This window comes from Gamsiella multidivaricata, assembly GCF_025024155.1.
Source record: "Gamsiella multidivaricata strain RSA 2152 chromosome Unknown BC939scaffold_30, whole genome shotgun sequence".
NCBI classification, from domain to species: Eukaryota; Fungi; Mortierellomycota; class Mortierellomycetes; order Mortierellales; family Mortierellaceae; genus Gamsiella; species Gamsiella multidivaricata.
Window position 1 is genome coordinate 20428 of NW_026251738.1, and position 15033 is coordinate 35460.

General features: G+C 50.5%; 4 protein-coding genes across 4 annotated transcripts; 2 read left to right on the plus strand and 2 right to left on the minus strand.

The window, feature by feature from the left end:
- Positions 1–52: 52 nt before the first annotated feature.
- Positions 53–4852, minus strand: BC939DRAFT_450347 (uncharacterized protein). The gene is made up of 2 exons (XM_051555520.1): positions 1768–4852; positions 53–1665 (listed from the first exon to the last, which is right to left on the minus strand). The coding sequence occupies exons 1-2, from the start codon at positions 4487–4489 to the stop codon at positions 323–325; spliced, it is 4065 nt and encodes a 1354-aa protein (XP_051412473.1). The 5' UTR covers positions 4490–4852; the 3' UTR covers positions 53–322.
- Positions 4853–8466: 3614 nt separating this feature from the next.
- Positions 8467–10711, plus strand: BC939DRAFT_476842 (uncharacterized protein; the record flags this gene model as incomplete). The annotated part of the gene is made up of 2 exons (XM_051558623.1): positions 8467–9445; positions 9552–10711. 2 exons carry the CDS (start codon positions 8467–8469, stop codon positions 10709–10711), a joined length of 2139 nt encoding a protein of 712 aa, XP_051412474.1.
- Positions 10712–12146: 1435 nt separating this feature from the next.
- BC939DRAFT_450354 (uncharacterized protein) lies at positions 12147–12862 on the plus strand. The gene is made up of 2 exons (XM_051555521.1): positions 12147–12500; positions 12643–12862. Exons 1-2 carry the CDS (start codon positions 12180–12182, stop codon positions 12814–12816), a joined length of 495 nt encoding a protein of 164 aa, XP_051412475.1. The 5' UTR covers positions 12147–12179; the 3' UTR covers positions 12817–12862.
- A 424-nt stretch (positions 12863–13286) lies between these two features.
- BC939DRAFT_502853 (uncharacterized protein) lies at positions 13287–14016 on the minus strand (the record flags this gene model as incomplete). The annotated part of the gene is made up of 2 exons (XM_051560331.1): positions 13287–13397; positions 13900–14016. 2 exons carry the CDS (start codon positions 14014–14016, stop codon positions 13287–13289), a joined length of 228 nt encoding a protein of 75 aa, XP_051412476.1.
- Positions 14017–15033: the final 1017 nt, after the last annotated feature.

Sequence of the window (15033 nt, forward strand, 5' to 3'; positions counted from 1 at the left end):
TGTGGACAACGAGTCCCCAGTAAGGGTCTCCATGGTTTTCATAAGAGTATACGGAGCCAATTCTATTACTTCTTGTTCTGGGTTTGGTTTCTTGCTTTTTTTTTCACGTAGAGCATTCTAACTATGGCTGGTTGGGCTGTATATAGTAACTGCAAGGAGCCGAACTCGGCTGATCTGATTCTTAAGCAAACGTCTATGAGCAAAAAGAACTGGGTCGAAATTAAGTGTTTGCGAAGCCAGTGAGAGCGATAGTGTTACAAACTGCAGTAGCAATCGTCATTTGTCAGTGCTGTTGGACTTGCTGCGTTGGTGTTCTCGTCCTTCATAGCGCTGCCGCTGTCATTCCCGAGACTTTGGCGGTCTGGACACCACCCTCTACCTTCACCGCCTCATTCCCCATCGCAATCTCAAATCCAACAGCCTCCAATCCACTCGGTACCTTCGTTTGCGCTTCCAGCGACGCCTCCCTCGCACGTTCCTCTGCAACGTTGACAATGTCCATCACATCCGTTGCCTTAGCTGCATCTCCTGCCAACAATAGCTCGATATCTTGCTGCTCCTCCTGCAAATGAACGGCACCATCATCCATGTCACTCGTGGTAACGCCTGCCTTGGATGGCAACTCCGATTTCGCCACATCCTCATCGTCATCGCCTACCGATGCCACATTAATAACCGCCTCGTCCTCCGCAGCATGTCTGTGTTGTTGAGGAGGATACCTCGCTTGCTCAGATTGGAGTCCATCATCCTCCCTCGTCAGATCCACCTCGGTCGGATCCCTCGGCGCCCGGTACGACTGCGGCATCGGCTGTCTCGATCCTCTGTGGAGCTCGGCTGAGACATGTGCTCTTCTTTCATCCGACGTCAACGGTTCTGGAGCCATATGCACGTCTCTCGATGACTTATACTTCAAGCCCACTGAGGGTAGCTGACGTGGGGTGTGCCCTGCTGATGAAGCGGATATGGATGGCCGACTGGAGTGGTGGCGGGCCCTTCTCTGATCGTCCGTGTGGTACTGGTAGATAAACGGATGAGGATCAAACCGCACGCCCTCATAAATGTCATCGTCCATGTCTTCATAGGGGCTGACGAGCAATGGGATTCGGATCTGGGCTCGAAGGGCATCCCACCGACGGCCTTGCCTTGCCACAGCTGCTGCCAGACGCGCCATGTCGCGACCTTCCCATCGACCAGCAGCCCAGTCCATGTCGTCCTCCATCACATAATCGATATAGCCAGAGTCCCGCTCATGATCCTGACGTTGGCGTTGTGAAGAGTGAGTACTTCGACGGTTGATGTAGTAGTCCTGATCGTTGTTACTATAGTCGTAGCTCAGCCGGGATTCACGGCCCGTGCGGTTGTTGCTGGTTCGACCCTCCGCCGGATAATCGTAGTTACGATAGCCATCTTCACCCTCCAATGGTATTTTCTCGCTGTGGCCATGCTCTCTTGCAAGGGATGTTCCCACGGTGCCCTGCTCAGAACTGCGTCCTACTGGTGAGCTGCGCTGCTTTGAGAGACGAGGTTTGTGCGGTACCTCTTTGTTTGGGTCCACCATCGGTTCCTCTGCCCGAGAATAGGAATGCGCTCGACCGGCATGCTCGTCGCCTTGTGTTTCCAAGTATGGATGGTTCGGATTGTAATGGTTTCGATAAGAGGACAATACTGAAGAAGAACGGTAGCGAGATTGCGCATTAGCATCAAATGTGTGTCCATAATCGATGTTGTGTCCGTTTCGCTTCTCATCCGACCATCGATGAAGCTCACCTGTCGATGTGGGTCGATTGTGGTGCTCTTCGTACGTATGTGGCTCTCCTGGGTCTCTCCCACTCTTTGATAGGTTGTCCCGCTCGTCCGCTGCCCCAGTAATGTCCGCTCCCCGGTCAAAGTTACGCGCTGCTTCATACGAGTTTCCATATGCACGTGCCTCGTCCTGAGTGTATGCGACAGGTGAGCTTGGTCGGCTCGGTGTCTCGCTATCCGGAACAGCCAAAGTCGCAGCTACAGCCGTGGCTACGTCCTCGCCTTGGCTGTGGTGACGACGGCGTCTTGAAGTTGTAGAGTGCATCTCATGACGATGTCGCTCAAAATCTCTGTCGTAGACATGGTCATCGCCGTACGCGGAGGAGTGGCCTCTGTAATCGTATGCGTATCCGGAATCTGGAGGGGGCAATGAGTCCTCGGTATTGATCCTCCTGCGTTTGCCTCCGGCGTCATAGTACCGGTCGTATTCCATTTCCACAATGCGCGCATCCATAGGGTCCACAGTGTTGTAGTCGTATCGTTTCAACTCGGTGCCATCCTTTTTGAACCGTTTAGCGCTATCTGCATGGGGATCGTTGTACATGTGTCGTTCCTCGGGTCCCCGACGTCTATATCCTGTGGACCGGGACTCGTTTGAGGCGATCTCTGGATCCAAATCGAGGTCCATGCTCGCACCGCCCTTGCTACTGTCGTTCAGCATCTTATTATTCTTGAGGTGCCTCCTCCATTTGGACATGCACTGAGTCTGCGAGTATCCCCGGCTCTGCATCTTTTCCCCAATCACGCTCCAGACCACATTGCCAACAGGGAACTCCTTTTCAATCAAACGATACATGTACTGACTGTCCTCTTCCTTCCACTCGATGTGCTTCTGGTGCTCGCCTGTACGGGTAGGACGTGGTGACGACCCTCGGTCTTCGATTACGCCCAGCCTCTCATCGTCGTCCATTCTTTCTTTGCTCAGCCCTTCGGAATGCATCCGCTGTGAGGTCAGATCGTTGGTATTGGGTTGGGACGGACGTGATTCGATATGGAGTCTCTCCTGTCCAGCAATTGATCCTTGCCTAGATACGGTCTGATCACCACCCTGGAGTCCTTCCTCGTCCGAAAGCGCGTGCTTCTCATTCCTTCCGTCTGCTATGCCGTTGGTCTCTAGATCGATCGAAGCCTGATCAATGCTTTGCCGGTGTTTGTTGCGAGACGAGGGCTGACTGGTACTGACGAGGTGATTGGAGTTCATACTGGCCTGATTTCGATGTTGTACACGCCACCACCGAGATTTGCACTGTGTCCGATCATATCCACGTCCGGCCATCTGCTGGGATACCCAGGCCCAGTCCACCTTGCGTGATGCGAACTTGGACTCAATCAAGTGCACGAGGTAGTCGCTATCCTCCGGCTTCCACTCAATCTTGCCAAAGTTGGTGGGTGTCGCGGCAATGGCTGAGAGCGAGCGCTCATCCTGTACCTCGTCTCGTGGCTGATTTGAGCTTGACTGTCGGCGATGTTGTAAATATTCACGGCTCTGGTAGTCTTGAGAGTACCGTTTAGCACCCATGTTGTGGTTCTGGTATCCGCCATTGTCATCGTCCGACCAGAGTTCATCCTCCTCAATCGCGCTACGCTCAGTCGTGTGTCGATTGGCGGAGTAGGATGCAGAGGGTCGATGGGTGGGTGGAGGTGGAGGTGGTGCTGATGAGGATGTGTAGCTGTCCCTTCCGTAATGGTAGTTGCCGCTGCCTTGTTGACTATGCGAGGTATAGGACGCATAGAGACGTGAGCCATAGGAATCAGAATAATCGGATCCTTCTGATGGTCGCTCATACTCTTGACGGTGCTGCCACTTTGGCTCCCGTCTGGAATCGTCCGTCATGCCGCCGCGCTGATCTGTTGGTTCGTCTTCATCTTCCTCTATCAGCTCATCTGGTTCATGGTCACGGTGCTGGTCCTTGTATTCCTTATCCTTTATGGGTGCATCGTTGCCGTGAAGAATCTTTGTCCGCATGCGCTTCCATTTGGATCGACACTGGCTCTTGCTGAAGCCCCTGCTGACCATCTGCTGCCCGACCCAATCCCAAATGATGTTGCCCTTGGGGAACTGAGTCTCGATTAATTGAGAGAGGTACTGAGCATCTTCGTCCTTCCAGTCCGTCTTGCTCACGATGCTGCGTCCGGAGGCAAGTGCGTTGGCAACCTCATTGTCAACTTCCGAGGATGTGCTTCTAGTAAGATGACCGAGAGTCTTGGTCTTTGTCACAGCGACGTGTTTGTTGGAGAGCATTGATGGCAGCTGATGGACTGAGGTGGATGATGATGTCGAGCTGGATGATGAGTGGGTCTTGTTCTCTACTGCAGTTGAGGTGCGGGGCTGGTAGGGTCGCGAGGATGAGGACGAGGGATCGGTTGATGTTGGCACGGTAGTAGTGGCGGTGGTGTTGGGCGATAAGCGGCGGGCGATCTTTTCGATGGTCGGATCACGGTCGTGTGGGTCTCTCTGATCTTGGTGATCATGCTGGTGATCTGGCGGCGGGCGTGAGTGTTTTGAGGACGAAGATGGGGGTGGTGAAGGAAGACTGGAGCGCACTGCTGATCCGGCGTCTGGGCCCGAGGACTTGTTGGGTGGTGTGGCGGGCGGCGAAGAGGAGGAATCGAGATTAGGGGTGCCTGCGGTAGTCGAGATGTCCCTGGGATTAGCGCCTACGGCTATTGATGGCGCAATTGACATGGTTGGATGGATATATGGGTGTCAAGTATTAGGAGTCGGATGAACACAAGGAGGAACCGGCCTCCGCTGGCTTTTGTGATATTCCTACTGTAAAATGAAATGTCGTGGTTCGATTAGTAAGGGGACAATCCCCAGCCAGCCTGCACAGCAAAGTGAACAAAGGAAGGAGAGAAGGAGGATGGAGATAGGGGGGATGATTTGCAGAGGGGCAATAGGGCAATGGGGTAATGGGGCGCTGTGTATGCGTGTTATGTTATGTTGCGTATGTATGTGTTATTTTGTTGTTGCACGCGTCAAGACGTTGAAATGCAATTAAGAAACGCGCTTGTCCCCCCTTTCCCCTGTGCCTGTGCCTGTGCCTGTGCCTGGAGAAGTAATTATCTCCTGTCCCTTTGAGCTGTGCATTAAATGCTGCATACAGATCGATGAGGTTGTGGTATTCCATCCAGGACACACAAATACATACGCACACAATGTTCAGCGCTAAAAAAACAACAACGAAAACGCGAGGACACGAAACAGTTGGGGGCTACTCCGCGAGAGAGCAAGAAGAAAGGGGGAAGACAGAAGAGGTAGAGAGGGCGCAATGCGGGTAGTGATGATAACCCAAAAGGATAAAGTACGATGGATAGATTGTGTGTGAGTAAATAAGTATGCATATGTGTAAGTGTGCATGTATGTAAGAGAGAGAGAGAGAGAGAGAGAGAGAGAGAGAGAGAGAGAGAGAGAGAGAGAGAGAGAGAGAGAGAGAGAGAGAGAGAGAGAGAGAGAAAGAGGGCGGGGAAGGAACAAAAAAAGGCTAGGGGATGATGATGGACGGACAGGGCAGGGTGAGCCGGAGGGGAGGGGAAAAGTGAAGAATATGAGCAGCAATTGACAGCTGGGTTATCCACGGAGGCCAACTGCAGCGGAGTGTGTGTGTATCAACTGGGAAGAGACAGTCTCAATGAGATAGGAAGAGCATGGCATGCCCATGCCTTGGTTGTCTTAGTCGCGGTGAAGAAGGTTCTCTTTTTTTTTTTTTTTTTTTTTTTTTGGTGGCGTCCGAGGAGCGAGAGTAAAAAGAGGAGAAAGGAAGGTCCTTACGTCTGTCAAGTACGGGCCGGGAGAGAGTGGGGAGATGAGGGATGACGAGGGATGGGGAGCGATGATTGGTTGATTGAGCGATGGGTGGTTGAGGGGTTGAGGGGTTGAGTGGTTGAATGATGAAAGATGTAAAGCGTGTACGTGGGATGAATGAGAGTGATGAGATGGGACAGAGGAGGAGGCGGGGGAGGTAGGGAGGTAGGGGAGGGGAAGTGGACAGGGTAAAAGGGAACAAGAAGAACAGGAAGAGAAGAGCGGTCTGTCTGGAGTGGGGGATACCGAGTCCGAGTACCGAGTGACGGGTGACGGGTGACGGGGAACTGAGGAGGAACTTGTCCGGGTCCTAGTCAGGTCAGGCCAGGCCAGGCCAAGTAGTCCGAGTGGATAGTGGTTTGGATATTCAGTGCTGTCTGTCGATGGCAATGATGACGGGTACTCAGTTCTGCCTACAGCAGACTACAGAAGCGGGTATGGTTCGATTGAAGAGAGAGTGAGAGAGAGCCTGCGAAAGTGACGGGTGATACTGATACTGATGATGATGATGATTGTGGTGATCATGATGATTATGATTACAGACAAACGAGCCCAATCCTTTTCTTTTTTTTTCACTCGACGCCCTACACAGCTCCATTCATTTTGCCACTAGACCATGGGGTAGTGTGCACATGTGTTTGTCCTCCAAGGACTACTTTCTTTCTTGCTCCATCCAGATATGCGACGAAAGAGAAGGTGCTTCATATCCCTGGTACCCGAGATTATTGGAATAGCACGAAGAAACCACTCCTGATGGTGTGCTCTCATGAGCCCGGTTTCAGACCCAAGATCCACGTCCACACCCACACCCACACCCATACCCGCATCCCCAGTTTCCCTTGTCTTCATTGATGACAATTAGTAGTGACAGAAATGATGGTGATTGTTATTAACTGTTCTTGTATACATTGGTACCATTGACACCATTGGACCAGTCGAGATCAATGCACCTGCATCTCTCTTCCTACCTGTCTATGTTCATACTCATGTCGACGGCTCTTTTTTTTTTTCTATTGCAAAACCCATTGTAATGCTCTCTCGTGCTCTTGAGGGATCGGACTAGGACCAAAGCGGACCGGTCTGGTTGCTCACTTCCAAAGCGTCCGCTCCTTACCTTTGTTTCGCTGTGCCCGTCCCTTTTTGTCCGTTGTTGTCCCCTCTGTTCCTGAACGTTGTTCCTGAGTTTTTTCCTTGTGACTTTGCACTTGCGAAAAAAGTTCTATAGTCGGTCATATCAAAGCACTGACTCTCACTGAATCCGCTCTGCTGATGGATCCGTACACGTAGTAAGCAGTAACCACAGGAGAAATACAATAAAAGGTGATGCACTGTGATTGAATGGGCGCAGTTCACGTTGTAAATCCACTGAAATTCCCATCGACATTGTTATCACAGATGGAGCAAATGTCCCAAACAGACCCCGCCATTGTACTGTAGGAAAAAAAAGTGAAAAAAGTGCTGCGTGAGAAGAACTGAGCAAAATACGCCCTGCGATGTACCCATGGACTATGTTTCTCGACAGGATGACCTTTTCCGGTTCCGTAGGACACAAAGCAGCAGCAGCAGCAGCAGCAGCAGTGGCGAGTGGCTTGATACGCGCCATAGACCATATGTGGTGTCATGCTTAATTGCATTAACCTAGTGCTCTGTGCTCTTTTTCGTTTTTTTTAAGAGTGGTTTACACGGGGTTCGAGACAAGCCAGAAGAGAATGAAGGGCAGCACAGCATTGTTTGCCTTAGGACTTAAGATGCAATTATATCGATGTTTGAGAAGGAAGACAGGGAATCATGGGCACATTTTCTTTCCCTTTTTTTTTGTCTGTTGATTTGACTGTTGACTTGTTTGCAGAAGAGGGCACAAAAGAGAATAAGAAGAGCGCCAAGGAGCATAAAGCAATGTCTGTGGACCGTTATGTAATAACAGATGGTCCAGAATGTTGCTGCGTCTAGGACTGCGCGCAACGGTGCCTTGTGGATTGTCGGCCCAATAATTTCCCGGAGACGCGTCAGTGCTTTATAATAATAAGTGATCGAGCTGTACCATAAAAGGAAATCGGGCCTAATCTGATCGTTTCATTTATTTCAAACGGGTCCTTTGCTCTCAGGGCTCCCTACTTTCTCCACGCCATGGGAATCATTAGGCTACGACTAGATAGGACTATTTACATTTTTGTATTCGTCGGCCTTTTTTTTTTTTTTTTTTTTTGACCCTCCCACGTTTTATTAAACAGCTCCTTCCTGTGGAATGAGGGTCGCTTTGAAGCAGACGATTTTATTTTTTATTTTTTATTTTTGTTCAGGGAGCATGGATAGAGGTAGAGTAACGGAGCAGAAGAGGATGCCGCGAGACGGAGAAGAAGAATGGAGTAGCTTGGTTGCTTTGGTGGTTTGTTTGTTTGTCGGACAAGTAGGATGTCATGCCCCAATTGCACAGTGGTCTTTGCATACACCAACGTGTGTCTGTGGTGGCCGGGCCAAGAAAAAGAAAAAAGGAAAGACGAGAGCCAAGGAGCCTAAAATAGCCATTCATTTGGAGCGAATTGAATAAAAGTCGATGTGTCCAATGATGGACCCTCCTTCTCACCCCCAAAAGAAAACTCCTCCGAGCTTTTCTTCTTCGTCTTCTCTTCCTTCTCTCCAACCTCTCTTTCCTCACTACTCATAGCCATCTTCAGCCTGCTGCTCCACCTCAATCCTCATTCAGATTTTTTTGCCAAATATACTCGTCTTTTGCACACCTTGGCAACCGAACATTTCTTACGACAGCAGCCTCTTCAGCATACCAACCTACAACGACGACAGCCGCGAACGATCAACCACAGCGAGCGGCGACAAGTACAAGAATCAACTCTCACAACATGAACCCGTCCAACGGCATCCCGGAGACCAATGTCGAGGACATGTCCAATGCAGAGCTATTCCAGTATCTCTTCAAGGCTGAACTCGGCTCGGATTTGCCCGCTGCCTTCGCTGATGTCCTCTTCACCGATACAGCCTCAGCCTCCCCGGCTCCCTCGCCTTCCTCGTCTTTGTATTCGTCCGACCCTTCCGTACACTCGCCCTTGTCTCCCATGGACAGCTCGCCGACAACCTCATCCCTCTCCTTCCATTCCCCGCCCTCATATCAGGAAACCGACATCGACATCGACACTCCACAGCTCCAACAGGAGCAGCAACAGCAAGTCCAGCCTCTGCTTCAGCTTCAGAATGTTTCCTTATATCCAACTCTGCTGCCTTCAACTTCTTTTTCATTCAGACAAATCTCACCCGATATGCCCCCGAGCATGCCAGCCCAATCCACCACAGCAGACCCAACAGGTCCTGAAGACCAGTTCCTCAGTCTTGCCCACACCGCCACCGCTGCCGCCAGTGCGGCCTCCTCCACCCAAATGTCCTTTTGGATGCAGCGCTTCCAACAGCTGCAGCAGCTTGAGCAGATGCACTACCAACAACAGCAACAGCTTCTCGCATCACCCCTCTTCGCTGCAGACAGCCCGTTCAACCTGAGCAGTCTCAACATAGCAACCTCTGCTGCCGCGGGGCTTCAAAGCAGTAGTGCTTCTGAGCGCTCTGCTTCGCCATCCTTGCCACCATCAAAGACATCTTCCTCGGGGTTGCCCACTGTCAAGCCGGAAAAGGATGTTATCTATCCTTCCCCTCCTATGAAGGACGACATGTACATGGACAGCGACTCAGATGATGGTTCGAATCAGGGCGGTGCCGCTAGCCCCGACCCATTGAAGCCGAGCCCAAGCGAACTTAAAAAGATGACCAGCAAGGAGCGCCGTCAATTGCGCAACAAGCTGTCTGCTCGCAATTTCCGCGTTCGCAGAAAAGGTAGCAATCAATTCTACATGTCTCTCTTTCTATAGTACCTTCTTGCTGTTAAAACCAACGACACGCCGCTGACATGAAGTGTACATCTCTTTGTTCTTCGCTATAGAATACATCAGCTCACTAGAGAACCAGGTCAAGGAGGCACGCAAGGAGGCCACTGAATTGCAAAAGAAGCTTGCCCAGTCGGAAATGAACTACCAAATCCTGCGACAGGAGCTTGAAACTGCTCGCCTTTCGCAGACGTTATTCAACGATGGTCGCAACATGTCCAGAGAACACGCCAACCTTTTGGCCAGTCTATTGAATCCCAACACCGAGTCCTTCCCCACGACCTCGTCCTCAGACTCTATTCTTTCAACGGCACAACAACAACAGCAGCAGAAAGAGCTCATGGACAGCATCCACCACAACAACATGACCATCCTTAACAACCCGCTGACTGTTACTCAACCTCAAGCGTCATCTGCGTTACCTGAATCAACCCTGAGTACCTCTCAAGGTTCGCTCCAGCCCTTCGTGGCCTTTGACGGCAACTGGGAGCTTATTGTTAACCGGGCCGAGATGATTGTGGACCCGGCACTCGACCCCAAGGATGAGCAGTCCAAGGCAGCGGTCTACGAGGACCTCTTGGCACGTTACGAAGCCGCGAAGTACGAGTCTGAGGTGGACGAGCAGATGCGTACTGAACTTCAGGCCTATCATGAACAAAAATTAGCGCAGACCTACATTGTTATGCCCAAGGACGAGGTCGCACTTCTGGCAGCCAGCAAGGCTGGTCAGGACACTTTACTTCTCCAGACCATGGTATACATGATGATGATCCAGCTGACTCGGTCGCTATTTGAGGCCGCGACGCTCTCCAAGGCTCAGTTGGTCAACATGTACCAGAACGTAGACCCATCCCTGCGATCCAAAATGGGACAAGAACAACAGGAACGGCGCGCATGCAAGTTTGCAGAGTGGCGCGAGGCGTGGATATGCAAATACTGGCCCTCGTTCTACAACAACCGTCAACGTGTCTGTGAGCTGTTGAAGAACGGACTCTGCCCCGCAGCGAATTCGCCCGTAGAGGTGGATGTGGACGAGGCTGTGCGCCAGATGGAGGAGGGCGTCAAGGACAAGACGGTGGAACCCCAGATGACTCCCTTCTGCGTGTGGTTGCGTTCATGCATCGCCTCATGGCTGCGATGCCCTGAGCAGGTTGCCAAAGAAGAACGCGAGGCACTCTTGCGCGAGTCTAGAAAGTCCTTGGAGGTGATTGATTGAAAACGAACGCCACGACTTTAATGACCCCTACGATTCTAATCTACCCTTCAATCCTTTTTTTTATCCCAACACCAATGCCCTGCACTTTTTTTGTGCTATCTCCGCTGTAAATATTCATTCACCTCGATGATTTTTTTTCTCCAAACACCGTATCCGCTCTCCATAGCCTGTCTTTCATCAGCTTTGTAATAGATGTATCTTTACCATAACATAAAAACACCATATTAGCAAGACTGATGGTCATGGAGGGTTCTTTTATGGCGCCATTGATTGGGGTAAAGTGTAGAAAGGACGAGGAAATCCAATATGGCCGTAGGATAACTGTGTCAGGGAACAATGGGGGTATGCCCTCTGCTGAGAATCCTTGCGAACACGCAATTGTGGCCTCCTTATTTGGAGATTGTTCCTCCTTTATTCCGTGCGGACCCAACGCATAATGTTGTTTAGCATCGATCCACTGGAATTCTCATTCTTGCCGGAGCTGCTTTTGGATAAAGCATCTGCATCCATCCGTGCAGTTTAAGGCCCCTTTATTGCGATATTCCCTTTTCTCCATTCTTTCAGGATGGATTTTTTCGATTGCTCATTCGAACATTCGTGCTCTTTCGGATTGTCAGTGAGGACCTTGACTAGGAGTTCTCCTTGTCGATGACAACTCGAACCAACGACGGACGACGATGAGTCTCTGCGGTTCCTACTTTTAGGAGTTTGTAAAAATGATTGTCTGCATATTTCCTTCCCCTGTCATCAAGGTTGCGCTGTTATAAAGCCATCGCAAGCCGATCTTTTCCTCATCGATAGTAAATTCGCATCCTTAACCCGATACCCAAGCCCACCGCATTCTTTCCCTTTCTCCCCATTTACGCTTAAGGAATAAAATTACAAGCACACGTCCCGCTCTAGCTCAAATTTTCCCCGCCACACCTCACACCGATTATATTTCATACTCAACACACGCATCTCAAGATGAAGATTTCAACGATTGCCACTGTCCTCGCCTTGACCTCTGCTCTCGCGCTGGCCAATGCCAAGGTGATCCAGAACGAGCGCGCGATCGTTGCCGATGATCGTGGAAACGTCGTCGACCTGTTGAAGCGGTTTGTCGACACTGCAATCGGAACGGATGAGGCAGCGATCGAGATGGCCCAAGACATCAAGGCCGCCCCCGCCGGGGACGAGGACGCTGTGGCTACCGAGGAGAAGATCAGCGGTGGCAAGAAGGACAAGAAGAACAAGAAGGACAAGGCTGATAAGATGGCTGAGGCGGACAAGAACGACGTCCAGCAGACGAACAAGGTTAGCAGCAAGCAGATCAATGCTGCAGCTGAGGGATTAGAACCTCAGAACGAGCAGCAGCAGCAGCAGCAGCAGGAGAAGGAGAAGGGAAAGGAGGAGAAGTCCAAGGCTGCCAAGGACGAGGAGAAGGAGGAGAAGGAGGAGAAGGAGGACGACGAGGACGACGAGGACGATGAGGACGACGAGAAGGAGGAGGAGGAGGAGGGAGAGGACAATGGTGATGAGGACGAGGACGAGGACGAGGACTATGACGGTGAGGCATATGACGACGATGAGGATGAGGATTATGATGGTGAGGATTATGGCGAGGACGATGACGAGGATGAGGACTATGATGGCGAGGATTATGGTGAGGATTATGGCGAGGGCGATGACGAGGATGACTATGACGACGGAAATGAGGATGCAGACGAGGTATCCGCTGAGCCTGAAAACCAACGGGACCATCAGCAAGAGGAGCAGCAGCAGCAGCAGCAGCAACAGCAGACTCCAGGTAAGCATAAGTGCGAGATATATGGTTTCACGAAGGATATTGGCGCGTCGCGTTTTTATGCTAGAACGCGTCTAGTCCAATGAAATTTGCGGGGCGGCAAAGCCCTAACCTTGAACACTTGAACGCAATCATATTGCTTTAGTGGCCGAGCAGCAGCAGCAGCAGCAGCAGACTCCGTTGTCCAAGCGCCACCACCACCACAAGGGTGCAAAGTACAACCACAGCAAGAAGTCGCACCAGAACTAAGGAACAGAGTGAAGATGGAGCGGATATGTTCCCTGCGAATGGTTCAACACAGTATACCATGCTTTACTAGAATGATGTCCGGCAGTGGCACCAGCAATAACGACTTGGGAAGGAAAAAAAGAAAAAAAAAAAAAAAAAAAAAAAAGGAAAGGAAAGAAAGGAAAGGGAAGCAAGCCTTTCAGTTTAGTTGCATGTACATAGTCTTCCTTGCACACACAGCGCCCCCAGTAAATTGGTAGCAGACAGTCATCTGCGATCGCTGTCAACCAAAAAAAGAAATACACAGGCTCCAATTGCTATTCATTTCGTAGTTGATAGTTCGTGGCAATCGCGGACGGGCGTGTCTGTTGACACAACGTATCCAAGTACGTTTAAGGCGAGCACTGTCTATTTGTCTGTCCAGCTAGGAGGAGGAGGAGGAGGAGGGGGCTCAAAGGGAAGACAGCTACTTTATAGTCTGTCCTACAATCTTTAGTTGAAATGCCAGTAGAATAAAATACCAGGACACTGAACAACCTTTCCATATCCGTCTTCATCTTATCAAAATCTCCTCTTCTCCTTGGAGGCCCCCGTGGCATCGTTCTTGGATGTTGAGAGCTTGAAGATGACTCCAGTGCTTGCTGACTGGCGGTGGTAGTAGTGCTGGCGGATCTAAGATGGGGAGTAACTCAGAAAAATAGCGCGAGCTGGGCGTACTGGGCTTGTTGGACTTGGACTTGCAGGATATCCAGGGCTTTCGTATGCCACCCGAGGTCAGGGATAAAGGTTATATTTTGCATTGAAGCATGCTTCTGTAGGGAAAGTTGGGGATGCGTAGGAGAAGGATTGATAAAGTCAAAAGTGTACTTTGGTGAAATGAAGGAGCATTGCAAGGTAGAGAGCGATGGAGAGTTGTCAAAAGGCGCGGGTTTATAGGCATCAATACATGCATGCACTACCAAGAACGCGAAGCCTTTTGTTTCGGCAGGCCTTGATAGATGCGGGGAAGTAAGAGGACAAGGCGTGATTAATAGCCTGATATATCTCCGTCTATAATTGATGCTAGCTCGCGTCAAACCATGAACCGAGAGAGACTAACGAAGGGATAGATCGCTCAAAATAGCCATCCTCTATGATTCTGGTTACAGAAGGATTCGTCCAAATACACAAATACGGCGTCCTTATACTTGTCGGACCGTCGCTCTTGAAGATAGTGCCGCCTCATGGCCTTGATATCCACGGTCTCGACACAATTCCTAGTGTTCCCGACATCCTGATAACGGAAACTCATATTCTTCATCAACAAGCGAATCGCTTGGAATCTTGAATTGATCCGCGAATGGTACTCTAAGGTTAACAGCTTGTCCCTTGGTATTCATTTCCGTTGCGATTCGTCGAAGGTCTGAAGCATACGATAAAGTATGATTGTAGCGTGGATGCTTGCCTCGAGCGTCTCCGTTATCCTTTCTCAACACGATATCCTTGACGGTATTGAGTGATAATCCCATATAATAAGCCGTTCATAGAAAAGGATGCGATATCGTAACAAGTTTCGCGTTCTCTTTTTCTCTTTTGCAAAACTCGCAGCAATAAAGTACTGCTCTAAGCTCCTCTACAGACACCCTTTTTCCTGAAGGCCATTTGTGCTATTTAATTGAAACGAACGTATTGTTGGGAGGCGGGACCTTTCGCAATCCTCTGCCCTGGCTCTGCAATAGCTTGACCTTCTTCTGCAGCTTCTCAATCATCTCCAGGATCTCCGAGGCTATTGGCTCTTCCTCTTTTTCCAGATCGTTGGACAGAGTTTCGGAAAGAGGATCAAGGCAGGGGCGTTTTCTTGAAGTCCACGTAGATGACTTGTCCAGCGAAGCAGCATAGGCGTCAGACAAGGACATGGCTTTGGTAGCTTGTATATTGCAGTCGCCGAAGCCATCTTCCACAGCATCAAAGGCTTCGTCCTAACCTACGGCCAACTCGTTCGCAATTTGTTGGTCGATTCTCTCCTCGCGTCACTCCTTCTTCCCACGCCGGTCGCGGTCTAGAACGGAAGTATAGAGGAGTGCCTTGTCTTTTCTTACGCCATACCTTGGTAACGTTTTAGTGTCATTTGGAATTGATGACCGGCAATGGCGGTTCTGAAAATGCGCTTTATGAAGAAACGCTCATGGCCGGTACAAGTAAACCGGTGCCTGCAAATTCGATGCCGTGCTCCGTTTTGTAGAAAGTGGTGTGTGGACTGAGATCTTGGGCTGATGAAATTTTGGATGAGGATGAGGATGAGGATGAGGAGGGGGATGAGGAGGGGGAT

What these genes read in the sequence shown, in the direction of transcription:
- BC939DRAFT_450354 (XM_051555521.1), top strand. Translation starts at nt 12,180, where the DNA reads ATGAGGACGACGAGAAGGAGGAGGAGGAGGAGGGAGAGGACAATGGTG. An exon ending in GCAGCAACAGCAGACTCCAG is followed by an intron (nt 12,501 to 12,642) that starts GTAAGCATAAGT and finishes ATATTGCTTTAG; the next exon opens with TGGCCGAGCAGCAGCAGCAG.
- BC939DRAFT_450347 (XM_051555520.1), bottom strand. Translation starts at nt 4,489, where the DNA reads ATGTCAATTGCGCCATCAATAGCCGTAGGCGCTAATCCCAGGGACATC. An exon ending in CAATCGACCCACATCGACAG is followed by an intron (nt 1,666 to 1,767) that starts GTGAGCTTCATC and finishes GTTCTTCTTCAG; the next exon opens with TATTGTCCTCTTATCGAAAC.